At 45.5% G+C, this 16,162-nt stretch overlaps 1 protein-coding gene across 1 annotated transcript in view; it reads left to right on the top strand.

Moving 5' to 3' along the window:
• Window positions 1-395: 395 nt before the first annotated feature.
• Window positions 396-16,162, top strand: part of ESYT3 (extended synaptotagmin 3) — a 32,634-nt gene continuing 16,867 nt past the window's right edge. Inside the window, exons 1-6 of the mRNA XM_030454083.1 lie at window positions 396-1,091; window positions 6,996-7,037; window positions 8,158-8,292; window positions 9,034-9,110; window positions 15,283-15,349; window positions 15,945-16,034. Coding sequence (XP_030309943.1) covers window positions 396-1,091; window positions 6,996-7,037; window positions 8,158-8,292; window positions 9,034-9,110; window positions 15,283-15,349; window positions 15,945-16,034 — 1,107 coding nt within the window. The remainder of the gene's footprint in view (window positions 1,092-6,995; window positions 7,038-8,157; window positions 8,293-9,033; window positions 9,111-15,282; window positions 15,350-15,944; window positions 16,035-16,162) is intronic.

A 16,162-nucleotide genomic window follows, 5' to 3' on the forward strand; every position in this document is an offset into this window, starting at 1 on the left:
AAGGTACAGAATTAATACTGCTAGGAGTAAAAACATCTCAAAAGGGGTCTTAAGGTTTCCAAGTAATGCAGCATTCCCTAATGCACAATTCACAGTATTTCAAAATCAGAACCCACACAATACCCCCATCAAAATCAAGAGAGGAGGAGAAAAAAGCACACTTGCTTGTTCTTCCAAGCAGCAAGTGTCCAGAACCAACAAATTCTTCTGGCCTCATAACCTTCCATATTAAGCAGCAGGCAATCACGGTGGGATTTGCTTAGGTCAACCGAGAGAAATGGGCACCACAGTACCGGCTGGGGCGACCCAGAGCCCTTCCGGGGCTGCCTCCCTTCCCGGATCAGCGCTGGGTGATCCCACATCTCCCGGCTTGGAGCGTTGCCACCCCCGGGGAGATGGGAGCGGCCCCTTCTCAGCAGCTGCACCCCCTCCTATCACTGCCCTGCCTCTCGCCCCTTCCCCGCTCGGTGCCGGTGACTCCCCCCTTCCCGAGCCGGTGCCGGGTGACCCTCGGGGAAGCCGGGCAGACCGGGGGTCGCCCCCTTGCCAGTCCCGAGGAGCCGTCCCTGCCCCGCCGGTACTTGGCGGCTCGCTCGCCGGGGGGCGCCATAGCGGGCCGGGCCGGGCCGATCCGATCTGAGCCGGGCTGGGCCGGGCCGGGGCGCTGGGCGGTTGCGGGGCCGGGCCAGGGGAGGGACAGAGGGAGTCCCTCTGCGGCGGCCCCGGCGGGAACAGCGCAGTCGGCTGGGCCGACCCCTCGGAACCGGGGTGTGTGTTCGGGAAGGGGGGCAGCTCCAGCCCTCGGCATGGATCCCGCCGATGCCCGCGGCCCCGCTGCCCGGCGGGCGAGCGCTTTGCCTCGGCTGCTGCTGTCCGCCGCCGCACGGGCGCTGCTGTGGTTGGGTCCCGTGTACCTGGCCGGGTACCTGGGGCTGAGCGGCTCCTGGCTCCTGCTGGGGCTGGCGCTGTGGCTCTGCTGGGGACACAACCGGCGCTGGAAGCGGGACCGGCTGGCTGCCGCCTTCGCGCTGCTGGAGGACGAGCGGGAGGCGGTGTGCCAGGGCCTGGCCGCCCGGCATCTGCCGGCTTGGGTGAGTGAGAGCCGGGGACAGGGATGCGCTGCCCCGCCGAGCTTCCCTGCGACAGCCGCCGCAGCTCCCGGGAGTGAGGAGGTTGCGGGCTGGCAGCGGGGGAGCAGTGGGGAGCGGGGTGTTCCCTAGAGAGCAGCCGAAGGGCGAAAGAAAAGAGGCGGCAATGATGCTTTGGACCGAGCAATAACGCCTCTGATTTTGAAGTGTTGCCCGGTCAAGTGAGTAGCAAAGTGGAAGTTGATTTAGTCCAGGAAATGTGCATGGGGCTGTAAGCGTGCTTGTAAACCAGACTGCTACTGCATCCCCAGGGACATCTTTCAAATATGTGCTATGGCATTGCAGGTATTTTTGTGTAGAGGATACTTATTTTAGACCTTCTCATCCAGAAGATTTTTCTCTCCTTCTCTTTAGTGTCATTTAAAAAAATACCTGTAGACGTAATATTCTCAGCCTGCTAAAAAAAAAAAAATAAAAATTAAAGATTATCCCTTGGTGGTATGGAAAGCCAACCCGTGTTTGTTCTTCACATATGTTTCTAGGCACTCTAGGTTTTAAAGTGAAAAAACTTGAAGATGTAGCTGTACATTTTTTTCTGTATCTTTGTTTTTTTGTTGGGTAGCCTTGATTGGTGAATGGCAAAGATTGTGGGGTTTGGTTTGGTTTTTTTTTTCGTTGTCATTTGCTAAGCATTTACCAACGTGTCAGGGACCGGTAGGGAAGTGCTTTCCTTGTTAAGAAAGAGGATATCAAAGAGCTCTATTTGCAAGGTGTGTTGCATTTATAGTCTGCAAACTGTTATATATAGCCTACAGCACTTTGCTCTCCTTAATGCTGTGGGAAACGAAGGCAATTGGCACTTCTGAGAAGTCTAGGGTCTCCTAGCAGAGTGGATGCAGCTCCCTGCCCTCCCGCCGGGCATAGCAGCCTGTCTCTGAATGAGGTTTCTGCTTGTTTGTATTGACAGAACATTTAAAACAACTCAAAGCATTAATGAGTGTGGTGGTGTCCTCTCTTGCCCTGATGCAAGTGTTGTGCTTTATCCTCAAATACCCTGATTCCAGGTAACAAGAAATGGAACCCCTTCAGTCATTGCTGAAGAATCAGAATTGCCCCCCCAACACACACAGAAACAATCTCAAAACTTCCCTTTGTGGCTGAAAGTGTCTGTGGCTGAAAGTGTCAAACTTCATGAGTGAATGGGTAGGTGGTCAAGGGAACGGGTTATTGATTGCCCTGTACTCAGCATTTGCAGGGCTGCCCCAGCATCACTCTGCCCCCCAAGCACAGGAGAAGTTTTGCGAAAGGGGGAGACTCCAGCAGAGCCCACCGAGATGGTCATGGCTGGGGTGGGCACTGGGGCTGTTCAGGAGATCCTAACACCACTGCCCAGCACGTGTTCCCAGAGAAGGTGGAGTCAGACTCATTCCAGAGGCCTGGCTCCTGGCTTGGGAATTCCTGGAGCTGGCTGCTGGCAAGCAGGATGTAGGACCTAGGGATAAAGGGCCTGCAGCATGTGATTTTAGTCCATACTTTTTGTCCATACTTTTGCTGGGTGACTTTTTGTCCTTTTGTCCATACTGCCACTTCTCCTTTCTTGGTAACTTTTGTTCTCCATCAGTTGGTGTTTGCTTTCACACTGCTCTTGTGCTTGGTATTTTTTTATCTTCTCAGTTTTAATTTTCCTTCTGTCCTCTTCCTCTGTTTGATCTTCTGCTTCTTCCCCATGATGGTCTTGGAGGGTAATTCTCAACTGCTGTCTGCTCAGTTTAGGCTCTGTTGTGTTGTCTTTTTTATCTTTCATTTTTTTTCCTTTTGATGTTCACCAGCCTTCAACTGAAACAGCTCTAAAAATTTCTCTTTATGTTCTTCTCTCCTGATGTGCAGACGTGGGAGGAGGAATGCAATTCAGGCTGGGGGGAGCATGGGTTGGATTTGTAGTGTTTTAATCCTAGGAGAGGTTCTGGAGGTGTGAAGCAATGGCTGTGTCTGTCTTAGAGGAGTGGTGAATAGTTGTCTCCTCATGTGCCCGGTATTAAAGTGAGGTGGATATATCCAGTGATGAGTTGAGACCAATCACTGATTCCACTAATTGGTTAAAAACCCCTCTCCCTCAGAGATGTGCAGTGGCTTCTTCAGATGTGGCCCAGGCTCTGCTCAGTCCTGGTGGAGGGGATGCATTCATATTGCAGCCTTTCCTTCAGAGGGAATGCTGAGAGTTTCCCTCATCGACTTCACAATCTGTTTCAGAGAATTTACAGTTATTTTGCAGCACCAGTTTCTTGGCTGAAACCAGACAGTGAGTTTGGGAGAGAGGCATTCCGGTGCTAGACAGCTTCCGTGGGCAGGCTGTTTTGCTAGGAAACCAGGCTGGGAATCTGGTGTTGAACAGAGTCAGATCTGTGTGCTGGAGAGGTGAAACTTTCTGACTTCAGCCTTTAGTGCAGCCTTTTTGTATAACCAGACAGCACCCAGAGGTAGATGGGCTCCCACCTCCTTCTGGCTCCTGGGGGTGATGGTGACTTCATGATATTTTTGTAACCATTAGCAGGTTGCAGGTGAGAACACTACAAGTATGCTGGGTTTCTTCCTGATGTTAAATTCCTTTTACCAGGATAAATTGATGTTGCTGGATACAGAACAGTCCTTTTGCCCATTAATTCATTGTTCATTCAAAAGGCTCCTGTAGACGTTTTTGCTCATTTGTCTCCCTGGTACAAGAGGGTAAAAAAACAAACCAAAAAAACACACAACAAAACCCCAAACAGACATAACCCCCATGATGGATACATTCCTGTGCTGTATTTGAATGGAATGGCACTGTTGTATCAGGGATGGGTACTGCTCCAGGGTGAGGTGGAGCCATGCAGAAACTTACACATTTTCTTCACTTGTAAGTAATTGGCCCTTACCTAGTGGTTTTGATCTTCAAAGCTCTTTTCAAATGCTAAGTAATTTTTGCAGCATTCCTACAATCTTGGCAAGAAGTATGCCTGCTTTTGTAGATGGGGCAAACTGGTTTTGATAGTGTCACTTGCCCAAGGCTACAGGATTAAGGCCTATTCTGGTATAGTGGTAACTTGATGGTGGGTTCACGTCTTGATAGGAAGTGTTTTGGGCTGTGCTGTACTGATGAAAAACTCAAGGACAAGACCCTGCTGCCAGGGCTCTCACCAGTAACAAGGGTCAGAAGTGAATCTGTGAAGTCCAGAGCATATGGTTAAAAAGTGTGGAACTGTAGATGTTTTTTTTCCTAAGACATATCAGAACACAGTAAGTTCTTGAAATAAGTTATGGGCTCCAGAACAGAGCTTAGTGGTGTTACTGGACCAAACTAGAGCAGAACTCATCTTCTCCAAGCAGAACATGCATGTTATGGGAATACCTTGGGTGTTGGGTAGGCTTTGCTCAGTCCTTATGCCTTACTAGCCAGTGGATGATCTAAATGCAGTGCTTGGACACCAAGCTCTGGTTCTTCTGCAGAACTGCTCATTGAATTTGTGCAATTGATTGCCGCTGACCTTTGGTATTGGAAACCCACTGAAATTTGGTGGCCTTTCATAGTAGGCAGAAAGCTGCTTTTCACCAGAAACATGCAGCTGGCCACTTTCTATGGTGTCTGCCTCTGAGAGCCCCGTTGTGTTGGCCAAGGTGCTACAAGACACCAAGACACAAAGGTCTTTGGTACCTTTGAGCTACAGCAGTGCTATTTCTTCTGTCTGTCAAAGGAAACTGAGGCACAGAGTGTCTGAGTAGGGGCTGTGTTGCAAACACGTGAGTGATGGGGTGTAAAGCAGGAAGGAAAAGCACCACAGATGGCTGCTAACCTTATCAGAGCAATCTGAGGTGTGACTTGGTGATCTCTGACTCATTGTGGCTGCTTTTGAAGTTTGCCATGGTGTCTGGTTTGGGTGTCTGTGGCTCAAACCATGAATTCAGTTTTGCTTTTTCTTGAGGTGAGTCTATCTGCTCCCTCCTTCTCATGTTTTTTGCTTGTTTCCTGATGCTCCTGTGCACTGTTCCAGCTCTCTTTAGCTGCCACGTTGCTTCTTGGTCACCTCTTGCATTCATCTCTAGCAGCTTTGGCTCTAGTGAATAATCCCAGACAGTTTTAGTGGTTTACATTGTGCTACATTTCTCCCCTAACACTGGTGGATCTCACACATGGGCTATGACTTTTTCATTGAGGTATGATGACTTCATAGTTGCCCTGAGTCCTGGTCCCTCCTTTCTTTTGGGTCACATCTCTCTACTCACTTTGAGGTTTTTTGAAGGACAGCTTTCCCTGCTGCCTCCATCCTTGCTCTGGCCTTTCTGTGACTAATCTGGAGCTGTGGCACAAATGCTGTGGGATGCTGGCAATTGGTAGTTTCATTGGAGCTGGGGACCAGCTGCCTTCAGGCTAACTGGGATTTATATGCCTGGAGAGGACCTTTTTGTGAAAGATGAAAGGCTGGCAGGTGAAGTGGAGGTCCCTTGAGTCTCATAATCTGCTGTACTGTAAAATGTCAGCAGTGGTTTATCAGTATTGATTGTCCCTTCTGGTGCTGTATTCTCACTTTATCATGCAAATATAGCTGGGTAGGCTGACATTCCAGTGAACTTCTATTGTCTTATTTAATGAAAAAGTTGCTATTTAGAGCATCAAAAGAAATTGCTTATAGAGAATATGGTAATATCATTTTGTGTTGGTTTGGTTTGTGCTTTTTTAACACAATGATTGGAGACAATCTGAAGTGCTATATGAGCAAAGGAAATGGGCTCTGAAGCCATACATAAAACTGGAATAAAAAGCAAGCTGCTGTCCATTCCATCCAAACATTTCTAAGCCCCTCTCTGAAAGCTGCTGAATTAAACAGTAAGCCAAGGAGTGTAATTCACAGCTTTTCTGTAAGGAGGTGATGTACTGTCCTACCCAATTACTATCATCAGGCTAGATGATAGTCAAACTATTCCCTTTGTATTCCACTGCTCTTGAAGAGCTGTGCAGGGCCCAAAGGTTCCCTCTGAGAGTTTGTTGTACTGTCCTTCACTTCTGCACTAACCTGCTGCCAGCCCTGGCTGAGAGAAAGTGCCACAGCCATAAGACTGGGATTGTAGTCAGGTGCTTGTGGCTCATCTCACAGGAGCTTCTTACTGAGCTCTGAGAGGTTACTTGAGAGTTGTCTCACATCTGATGGTAATCAAACAAGTCTTTGCTTCAGGGAGCTGGAGGGATTTTGTAACAGACCCATAGACTCCTTGTTGGCATTTGATGTGTCCAACTTGAAAACACGATGCATGAGTGACTGCTTCATTTTAATTTGTCCTTAGCATCTTAAAAAGAGAGGTGAAAACACTACAGACTGTTACAGATGGTGGTGTATGCTAATGCCTTTGAATTCTTTCAGTGCTTCTTTTCCTTGAAGTTGTTGACACTGTGTGGAGAAATACTGCAGCAACCAATAAATAGTTTCCCAAGCAGGTTCTTGTTTCCCAAAGTGTGGTATCCTGGTTGAGGTGAGCTGGTACAGGAAATAGGTCCTGCACACCTCGTGATCTTGAGGGGAAGCAGGCTCTCATGGTTTCTTAAGGCATGACCAAGAAAGGGATGAGAAATCCAGTGCTGCTTTACATCATGAACAGGATATGACACTTGCTGTAATCATATAAATGCCCAGAGGCATACTGGTACATCAGTTCATGTGCACTCTTTTGCCTTTCACTGTTTTTTACTATTTTATTTGCCTTCTATGTTTTTTTTTAAGGTTTTATAACCTTTTATTAGATTATAAAGGTTGTATGTATGTGGGCAGAAGCATCTCACCTTACTCTAAAACTTGTTCCATGCTCCGTGGTATCTTTTACTTGTGTAGTATGCCAAAACAGAGGGCATGTGATGCTCACTTTGCTTTTCTTTGCACCCAGGTTCACTTCCCTGATGTTGAACGAGTGGAGTGGCTGAACAAGGTGAGGATCTCTGTGAGGCTGTCTCTGCTCTGAGCTACATCACAGCACAAATCTGAGAAAGCTGTGAAATCACTGCAGTATGGCTCAATCATATCCCTGTCTGAGCCTTGGAGCCACCTAAGTATAGAGCTGCCACTGAGGTTTTGGTGAGAGCCAAACGTGTGCCTGGTTGTTACAATTTTGATGGATTTGACCACAACACTTCTTTCTGAGGTTAAAAACAAACAAACAAAAAACCAGACAAGAGTTCTGTGCATGTAGATAGATAGATAGATAGATAGATAGATAGATGTGTACATACATCTATGTCTTTGTGTCTGTATGTGTTTCTTATTATCTTAGCAAAAATAGTGACACCTTCTCTTACCAGAGAGGCTCTGAGGGTAACACAGCACTGGAATCGAGGGAGGGAATAGCACTGGAATAGAGCCCAGGGAGGTTGTGGAGTCTTACATCCCTGGAGACATTCAAGGCCTGACTGGATGTTCCTATCAAGCCAGCTCTAGCAGTGGGGTTGGACGAGATGATCCCCAGAGGTCTCTTCCAACCCCTTACCATTTTTTTGTTATACTCTGTGTTCCCAGAATGTTCTGAGGCAGATGCTCCCATCGGCAGGTGTAGTGAGACTCTCCCTGGGACTGGACTCTGGAATTCAAAGAAAAAAACCAGAACTTTTAAATTAGTATCCAATAATTATTAGTAAAATTACTTGTAAATTAGTATCAAATGTCCTTTTTCCCTTTTAGCAAACTTTCTTTTAATCTAAAATCTCATCTCCCTTCTGTCTGAATAAACCTAACTTCAGGGACACTTTATAGTAATTAGGGACTATTGTGCTTTAGGGGTTTGAATCCTGGGCTCTGCAGGCTCAGTCCTTGTGGTTAGAAGCAGTCAATAGAATGATGCTGAAAACTCACCACTCAGTTATTAAACCAAATTGCTTTTCTGAGGAACTGAGATGGATTGTTCCATAAGGATGACATAGGAGGACAAATGTAACTTGGTATTTTAAAAGGACAGAGGTTAATAGCCAGGTGTTCAGTGATGTGTGCATCTGTTTCTCAACAAAGTGTGTCCTGTACCAAAAATCCTCAGTGTTTCTGCTTTTCCTCTTCACTAGATCCTTGTACAAGCTTGGCCATACTTTGGGACAATCATGGAAAAAACATTTAAAGAAGTTGTTGAACCAAAAATCAGAGCAAAGAATGTCCATCTGAAGACATGCACCTTTACCAAAATCAACTTTGGCGAGAAGGTAGTGTGAGTCCTTAGCAACACTTGCAGTACAGACTTCTTCAGTTCACATGGAAGGAGTCTGATGTTCAGCTTTTCAGTAGCTCTGAGTGTTAAACAAAATGGTATTGGTACAACTTTGCTGCCTTCTTTGTTCCTTTCTCATGCTGACTTGAGCATCTTCACCATGTAGGAAAGATCTTATGGGACACACATGTAGTGAAATGAGGCAACCAGGTGCCACTAATTACCAGGTAGTGGGCATGAGCTTGTGTTAAGCCCACCTGTGCCTGATTAGGGTGGGCCCCAACTGCACATGAGCAGGATTAGGGGGCCAATAAAAGGCCCTAATCAGGCACAGGTGGGCTTAACACAAGCTCGTGCCCACTACCTGGTAATTAGTGGCACCTGGTTGCCTCATTTCACTACATACACACATCCCTTCCCACTGGTTGTCAGGATCATGGGACTGGAGACAGAACACTTTTTTCTGTTTTACCCTTGCAAGAGGAGTTTCCAGAGCTCCCTAAGGCTCTCAGCATGGGCTGCTTGCTACCAGCCCTGTGTCTGAGGACTGCCAAGGCTGTTCACACTACCTCTTTATGGGAAAAACTTATGTTGTTTACTCATACTTTAAATACGGTTATGCAAAGTCTTTAATGAATGCTTCTGTATTCAAAATGATTGAAGTGAGTAGGACTTTTCACTTGGGCTTAACTTGAAAGATATTAACTATGCCAAATCTTGTTTGTCTCTATTTCAGTGCCCTAGAATCAATGGAATAAAAGCCTACACCAAAGAAATTGATAGAAGACAAATTACCCTCGACCTTCAGATATGGTAATATTGCATCATTGATTATATATATATATATATATATTTCTTGACTAATTGCCCACTTGACACTTGTGTGTGAGTTGTCATGCAGTGTAGAGCATGTCATGCTCTACAGCCTAGAATGATATGAGGTAATCTGGATGTCTTCAATACTTACAGAGATGAGATGCTGTGTCACTGTCACCTGCACAGGTCTATGTGTTGACTACTTTGGCCTGTCACTGCTGCCATGGGTGTGAGAATGTGTCCCTTGTCCTTGCCACTCATGGCAGTAAGAACACAAGCATTGGAACTCAATTTCCTGTTCTGACACCTCAGACAGCTCTCAGGCATGGAGGCACTTGGTCTGTCTATTGCCCCACTGTGGTTCTTCTTCAGTCCAACTTCTCCAGTTCTTCCAGAACTACTTGCACAATTTATTTTTAATGCCTTCCCCTGGATTAATTGTCTCGTTTTAATCACCATTTGTTCCATGTGCCACCCAACACATTTGCTTTTTTTGATTACAGCTGTTGTCTGAGCAGAAAACTGCCTCTAGCTCTGTTAACAACAACAACAACAACAACAAAATTAGATGAAACATTTTATACCTCCCAGGCTGTTTTGAATGAGCTTGTGTGCTTTGTTAACATCAGAGCTAAACTTTCTCCTGGTTTGGCCTGGAGAATGGAATTACTGGGGGAATACCACTTGCATGCTGCTGTAGCTCTGTAACTTTAGTGGGCAATTGACCTGCCTAATTTAAATGCTTTTCTTCGTGGCAGTGCCAGGAAAAAGCAGTGTGAAATTATGGAGTGTCTTGGCAGCTGCACAGAGCTGCTCAGAACTGTGCCTGCTGCTTAATGTGGCAATGGCATGGCAGCATCCCTGGCATGGCAGTGTCCCTCAGTGTAAAATGACATGCTTGATTTTCAGCCAGAACATGTTGTGCTTCAGTGCTGCCAATGAAGTGCTCTTTGTAATAGGTAGTTTTAGGGCCTTTGGCAAATCATTTGTGCTTTCTACATTGAGACTGAGGGATCTGATGCCTTTAAGGCTCTGCAGGAGACTGCTGCTGTTCTCTGTTAAACTACTTCTCCAGGCTGCTTCTCCCACATACTCTCACTTTCACTGTCTTTTAATAATCCTCTGCAGAGGGATTCCCCCACCCCCTCATTCCTGTCCCTCTGGCAGGTTCATCAGCATCTCCAAACTGGTCAAACACTTCAGTACAATAACTTAACCTGAACTGTCATCTGATAACCCAAGTATTTTCTGCATTCACACAGGAGTGTTCAGACTGCCTTATCTCTCTGTTGGAGATTTCTTCTGTTAAGACTGTTAAGAACTCAGCTTCTCTTACATTAATACATAAACATCAATTTTCTGCACCAAGCTGGGGGTTGTGCATTGTGCAGCATCTGCAGGAGGTAGTGTAGAACTTCCAGTACTTCCAGGAATGGGGAGATGGGCTTGAGCTGCTCCCTCTGCACCACCTCTAGGGGGCTGCATGCTGGTGAGGTTTAAGTGGCTGAATCTGCCCTCAGAACTGGTGCTGTGAGTACCAACAGAGTGTGCACATTGCCATGCTGAGACCAGAGTTTCTGGCTTTCCTCTCTTGGGTTAGGTTATAGAGAAGGGTAGCTGTGTTGCATTGGACATTAAAAGATTAACTTGTCCTTGTGTTATAAAGATGACTCCTTTGTGTTGGTGCTTTCTAGCTGTAATCTTGTGGGAATTCCCTCAATGGTGAAATTAGATGATCCTGACTGCTGGCTGGCTCCCCTCTGGATGCAGCAGTGAGCAGCTGCTCCATGTTATCCTGGGGACAGCATTCCTGCCTTGGAAGCAGCCCTGCCCCACTCCAGTGCTGAGTTGCTCTCTCTGTTGGGAGCTTCTTGCATCCAGAAATCTCTGCAGGCTCTATAAATGCCTCTTGCTTTCAGCCTCACAGAAGTACAGGAGGAGGAGGGATTTTTTCCTCCAGTGTTGTCAAGGAAGCAGCTGATCTCTGAAGCCCAAGTCTGACTTGGCAGGGGGTAAACACAGGAAAAAGGCAGGAGTAGAAAACAACCAACAACTTTCCTGCTTATCTTTCCTTTGTGGTCTGTATGGAGTTATCTGTGTGGGTTTAGTAGCCACTTGTGGACATATGGTCCATCAAGTGTTTTGTTTAATCTGTTTGTGCTCCTGATCTCCCTAACGTGATGCTGTGCTGAATGCTGTGGCTCATACCTGTGCTGTGTGAAGAGGAGCTTCCTTCCCTGTGTGTTAAATTTGTGATGTAGTATCACAAACTGCATCCTTTCCCTGGGAACTGTGAAAAATAGCACTTACAGGTTCCTGGCTTGTATGGGCAGTAGCTGTCAGCAGAGCCAGTGACACAGGAGATCTGGTGTCACGTGGAGTTACCAAAGCGAACTTGAGAAGCTGCTTTAATTAAATCTGGTAATAACAGCTTATGTGTCCATAGCATCAGAGCCATTGGGGATGGTTATGTAGAATGCTGTCTCATTACAGTCTTGACTGTCCCACAGGAAAGATACTAGGAAGGAATTCTTCTCTGTGAGGGTGGTGAGACACAGTGGAAAAGATTGCTCAGGGAAGTTGTGGATGCCTGCTCCCTGGAGGTGTTCCAGGCCAGGTTGGATGGGGCTTGGAGCAACCCGGTCTAATGGGAGGTGTCCCTGCCCATAGCAGAGGGGTTGGAACTTGATGATCTTTAAGGTCCCTTCCAACCCAAACCATTCTACAATTCTGTGATTCTATGAAAGGACTACACTTGAGTTTTTGGCAGGAAAACCAAAGCTCAGAGATGATTATTTGTGAAGCACAGACACCTTTTGGCAAAGACAAAGAAGGAGGCTATGTCTTCTTTCATAATCTTTTTGTTTGGCGCCTGAGATGATGCACTCGGTTGGTGTAACTGAAGTTCTGTAAATTTTTGCTCTGTTCAGCTTACAGGACTGAACAGAAATGTTTAGACAGTCACTGCTTACCCTCAGGTCCTCTGTACAGACTTAGTTTATCATTTATCTGTCTCATGGTTCTGGTGTCTGTATGTTGTTCCTGTATCTACTTTCCAGCACAAATATGCCTGATATACAGCTTCCACGTGACAGATAAGAAAGGATCAGGGTTCTTGCAGTGGCTAAATGAAAGACAAGATCCCTTCCAGACTGGGACCTGAAATCCCCAAATCTGAAATATGTGATCCCAGCTGGAAGTAATCTGTCAATACTCTGGACTCTCCAAACAATTTGCCCTAGATGTAAATAATGACTCCAGAGCATCGGGAGCTGACAGTTGCATTCTCCAAATGAGTTACTGTCAAAGCATTCCAGAAATGCTCTCCAGTAGTGGATTTTTCAAAATGGGAGCTTTTCAAGTGCAGCCACTTGACCTCCTACAACTGCTTATCTTCCCACTAATTATGCAATTGCCTGAACTGCTGTGTAGCCTTGTAATCATTGGCTATAATTATCAGAGTTTCAAAGAATTCAAAGGCTCTTAATACCATCCAGAAGAAACTTGCAATCCAGTTGCTTCCTACTTCATTAATCTGATTTAGAACTCATGATAATTTTTCATTGGAAATGTTTTGAATTCTCACTTTCATGCTTTTCTGTGGCATTTACAATATGTGAGATGTCATAGTAGAACAGTGTAGTAACTAATATGTATAAAAGTGTGCAATGTCATTTACTCTTAAAAGAGAATCTCTGGACTTGCTAACTGGCAAGTTTCCAGATCTGGAAAGGCTGTCTCCTGTTTGTGCATAATTGGGGAAAGTGGTGTACAACAATACTTGGAGCTTTGGTGGAGTTTGACTTAACTAAGTTTTTAGGATCCTAGAGAAATTAAAAGAATCTTGGAAAGCTGTCATTCTTTAGCAGAAAAGGGATACTTGCCCTGTGTTCTATTCAGGAGCCTGACTTGAGAGGAAAAGGGGGAAGGCAGAGTCAGTCTGGTTTTTCTCATACCCTGTGGTATTTAGTAACCTTTTCTTATTTGTCTAATAACTGCTTGCTCATTTTCCCAATCTCAAGTCAGGCAGATGAACCAGCAGCCTGCTGTGCAGAGTGCTTGAGGGGGCTGTGGGCCATGAGAGGTTGAGGCACATTGGGAGCTACTTCAAAAAGGGAGAACTGCACGTGCTTTTTCCAAAGGGATATGAGATGTCCAGGTTAGTTGGACTTGTCAGTATGTACTCCTGTAGGATCCCTACCTTCCACCAGTGGATTGCCATTGTATCCTAAACAGAGGGCCCAGCTTTTCCACCTGAGCAGAGTGGAGACTCAGAACATGCACTAGTACAAGCTTTTCCAGTTCTCATCCATGGTGCAGGCATGGTTATCTGCATCTCCTTGTGCAATATGTGATTTAGGAGCAAAAATGGATTCTTCTTCCACTCCTGGCAGGTGCATGAAGCATGGTCCTGTGGATAGTGGCAGAAGGGCTCAGTCCTAACACCTCTAAGTAGGGGTCAAGTGTGCTCTGGCTGGGGGAGGACAGCAAGGTTATGCTGAGCAGAGGGGACAGACACAACCACAAGAAGCTTGGACTGGAAAGGAGGAGTAAAATTAATGGAAAAGAGTTCATCCTTTCTACCAAGCACCCTGATGTGTCTGTATGAAGCAGCCTTAAGGATAATTAAAGGCTCAGGCTCTGATAAAAAGGGTGAAGACTTCTCTGACATCTGGACTCTAAAACACGATGGTTACTGGAGAAAATAGACATCTAGGACTGGGTGGGAAGAATATTTGAATGTGTGGAATGGCATAAAGGTTGCAAATTGAAACAAAGCAACTGTTATTTGTAGTGTTGAACACCCTTAAGAACTGAATAAAATCCTCCTGGATTAATTGCTGCAAATGAAGGAACTGATTTTAGCTTCTCATTCAGGGTTTTATTGTGACACAGCTCTATTAGCACCCAGTGTAATGAGCTGTAAGATAATGCCAAATTATAGAAAAAAATAAACGTAAAAATAAGTTTTTTTAATTATGTGAATCGCTTATAAGAAAGATTGTGTTAATTTTGGCATGTCCTGTGAGGTTGGTTATTTAAGAAATGGTAATGCTCTAACATTAAAGGCTTTAATTGGTGTATTATGAGCTTTTAAAATTCTGCTAAGTGACTCTCTGTAAACAAATACTCAGGAACTTTGCTTGCAGAAATGGAGACAAATTCACAGGGTTACACATTCTTGGCAGGCTTTTTTTGGGAGGGGAAGGAATCTGTGTGCTAATTACAGGGTGAATTAAGTGGCAACTGCAGCACTATTTGTCCATATATGTCCAAGTATCTTGTCCTTTTTCTTTGATTATGAGGTGAAATTATGCAGGCAGGTGGATTATGCTGCTTTACCTGTAGAGTGTTTGTGTGTCTGCATCCAGAAACAGGTATTTCTCAGAGGCCTTTCTGACAGAGGCATCAATAAACCTGGGTTCTGCTTCCTGAGGAGTGGCTATTTTTTTTTTTTTTCATAAGGTGGTGTTTGTACCTTTATTAAAGTCTAAAGTGGTTTTGAAATTGCAAAAATACTGCACTCAGCATTCATTTTATTTAAAGCCTGATGTTCTCCATGGCAACTGACCATAACCTGATTTAACTCCTTTTTAATTCTGCCTCCAAGGGACTACGTTATTTTTAGTGGTGAATTTATCCTTCAAATGGGTGTTTGGGTTGTGGGCAAAGGTGATCTATAGGCTTTTTGATTGCTGGCAAGGTGAGGACCCCATATGTGATGTAAGGACAACTCAGCATCAGCTGGGAAGCTGAGTCACCAGGTTGTGATGAGGGGTAAGGCAGAGAAGGGAGCAAGGAGGCACTGGGCTTGTGCTCTCCTGTGACTATGAATTTCCAATGAGAATTGATACCCTCCTTGGAGCAAGCTTGCCTCAGCCAACTGCCAGTTTTAAGAATGGAAAAATAACCTTGACATACAGATGCTGCTTTGCCATGCTGCAGGTCGGTCAATATGCCAGCTGGCTGTGGAGTTTCTCCTGTGAAGATCTGACCCTTACTCAATGTGTTAATTGAATCATTTCCCTTTTCAGTTGCTTGAAACTCTGTCGCTGCCTGTGGGGTCACATTGTCATTCATTAAACTAATTTTGTTTGTGCCCTGTACAGCCCAAAATTTGTCACTGGATTACTGCAAACTGTGAAATAATGTGTGAATTTTCTTTCAGTTACATAGGGGACTGTGAGATCCACATGGACATATCAAAATTTAACCTTGGAGTGAAAGGCGTGCAGGTGCGTGGCACGTTGTCTGCTCAAGGCTGTGTGTGGCAGGAGGTAGCATGTCCCACTGGGGAGGTCATGGCACTTAACTGGGAAACCACCAACTAGCAGGCTTGGAATGGTTGGCTTCATTGCCTTGTGTTTCAGCTGAGGCAATGGTGCCTTCCTTGGAAAGAACGTAGGTACTGCTTTTAAGCTTCTTGGTGTGACTCTTAAATAGGGTCAGTGCTGGAGCATCACAAGCTCATGTGGGCCACCTCCTGCCACTGCAGTTCACAGGAGCTGTGTGTGTGTAGAGAACTTCTTTCAGGAGTTCATAAACTGATGGAGATTAGACCAAAAGTCTCTTCTTAAAATGCTGAAAATGAATCACTCCTCTGTATGGCAGTCAGGACTGCAGGGGCAGTCCACAAACTCAGAAAACATTGCTCAGTATCAATAGCAATGGTTTGGGAGGGAGGAGGTTGTTGTTGCTATTAAATTCCAAACAAAATGGCTTCAAGTAGGATTTTAAAAACTATCTCCATCACTGAAAAGCTCACAGTTTTGAAAGTGCATCCTGAGAATACCTTCAGACTCAGTTTTCCTCCTTCTGTTCTGTTTGCAGTTGTATGGAACGCTGCGGGTGATACTGGAACCTCTTCTAAGTGATCCACCTTTTGTTGGAGCAGTGACCTTGTTTTTTATGCAGAAACCAGTGAGTTGGCAGTGGGCTGCACCCTGCGGCCTTCTTGATACTTGGTCTGTCTTAACGTGTGGGTTCCTCTTGAGTGGGTGACACAAGCTGCCCATAGCTGGTAGCCCAAGCTGCGTGACTGGGAATGC

The sequence above is a fragment of the Calypte anna genome, chromosome 7 (genome assembly GCF_003957555.1).
Source record: "Calypte anna isolate BGI_N300 chromosome 7, bCalAnn1_v1.p, whole genome shotgun sequence".
NCBI classification, from domain to species: Eukaryota; Metazoa; Chordata; class Aves; order Apodiformes; family Trochilidae; genus Calypte; species Calypte anna.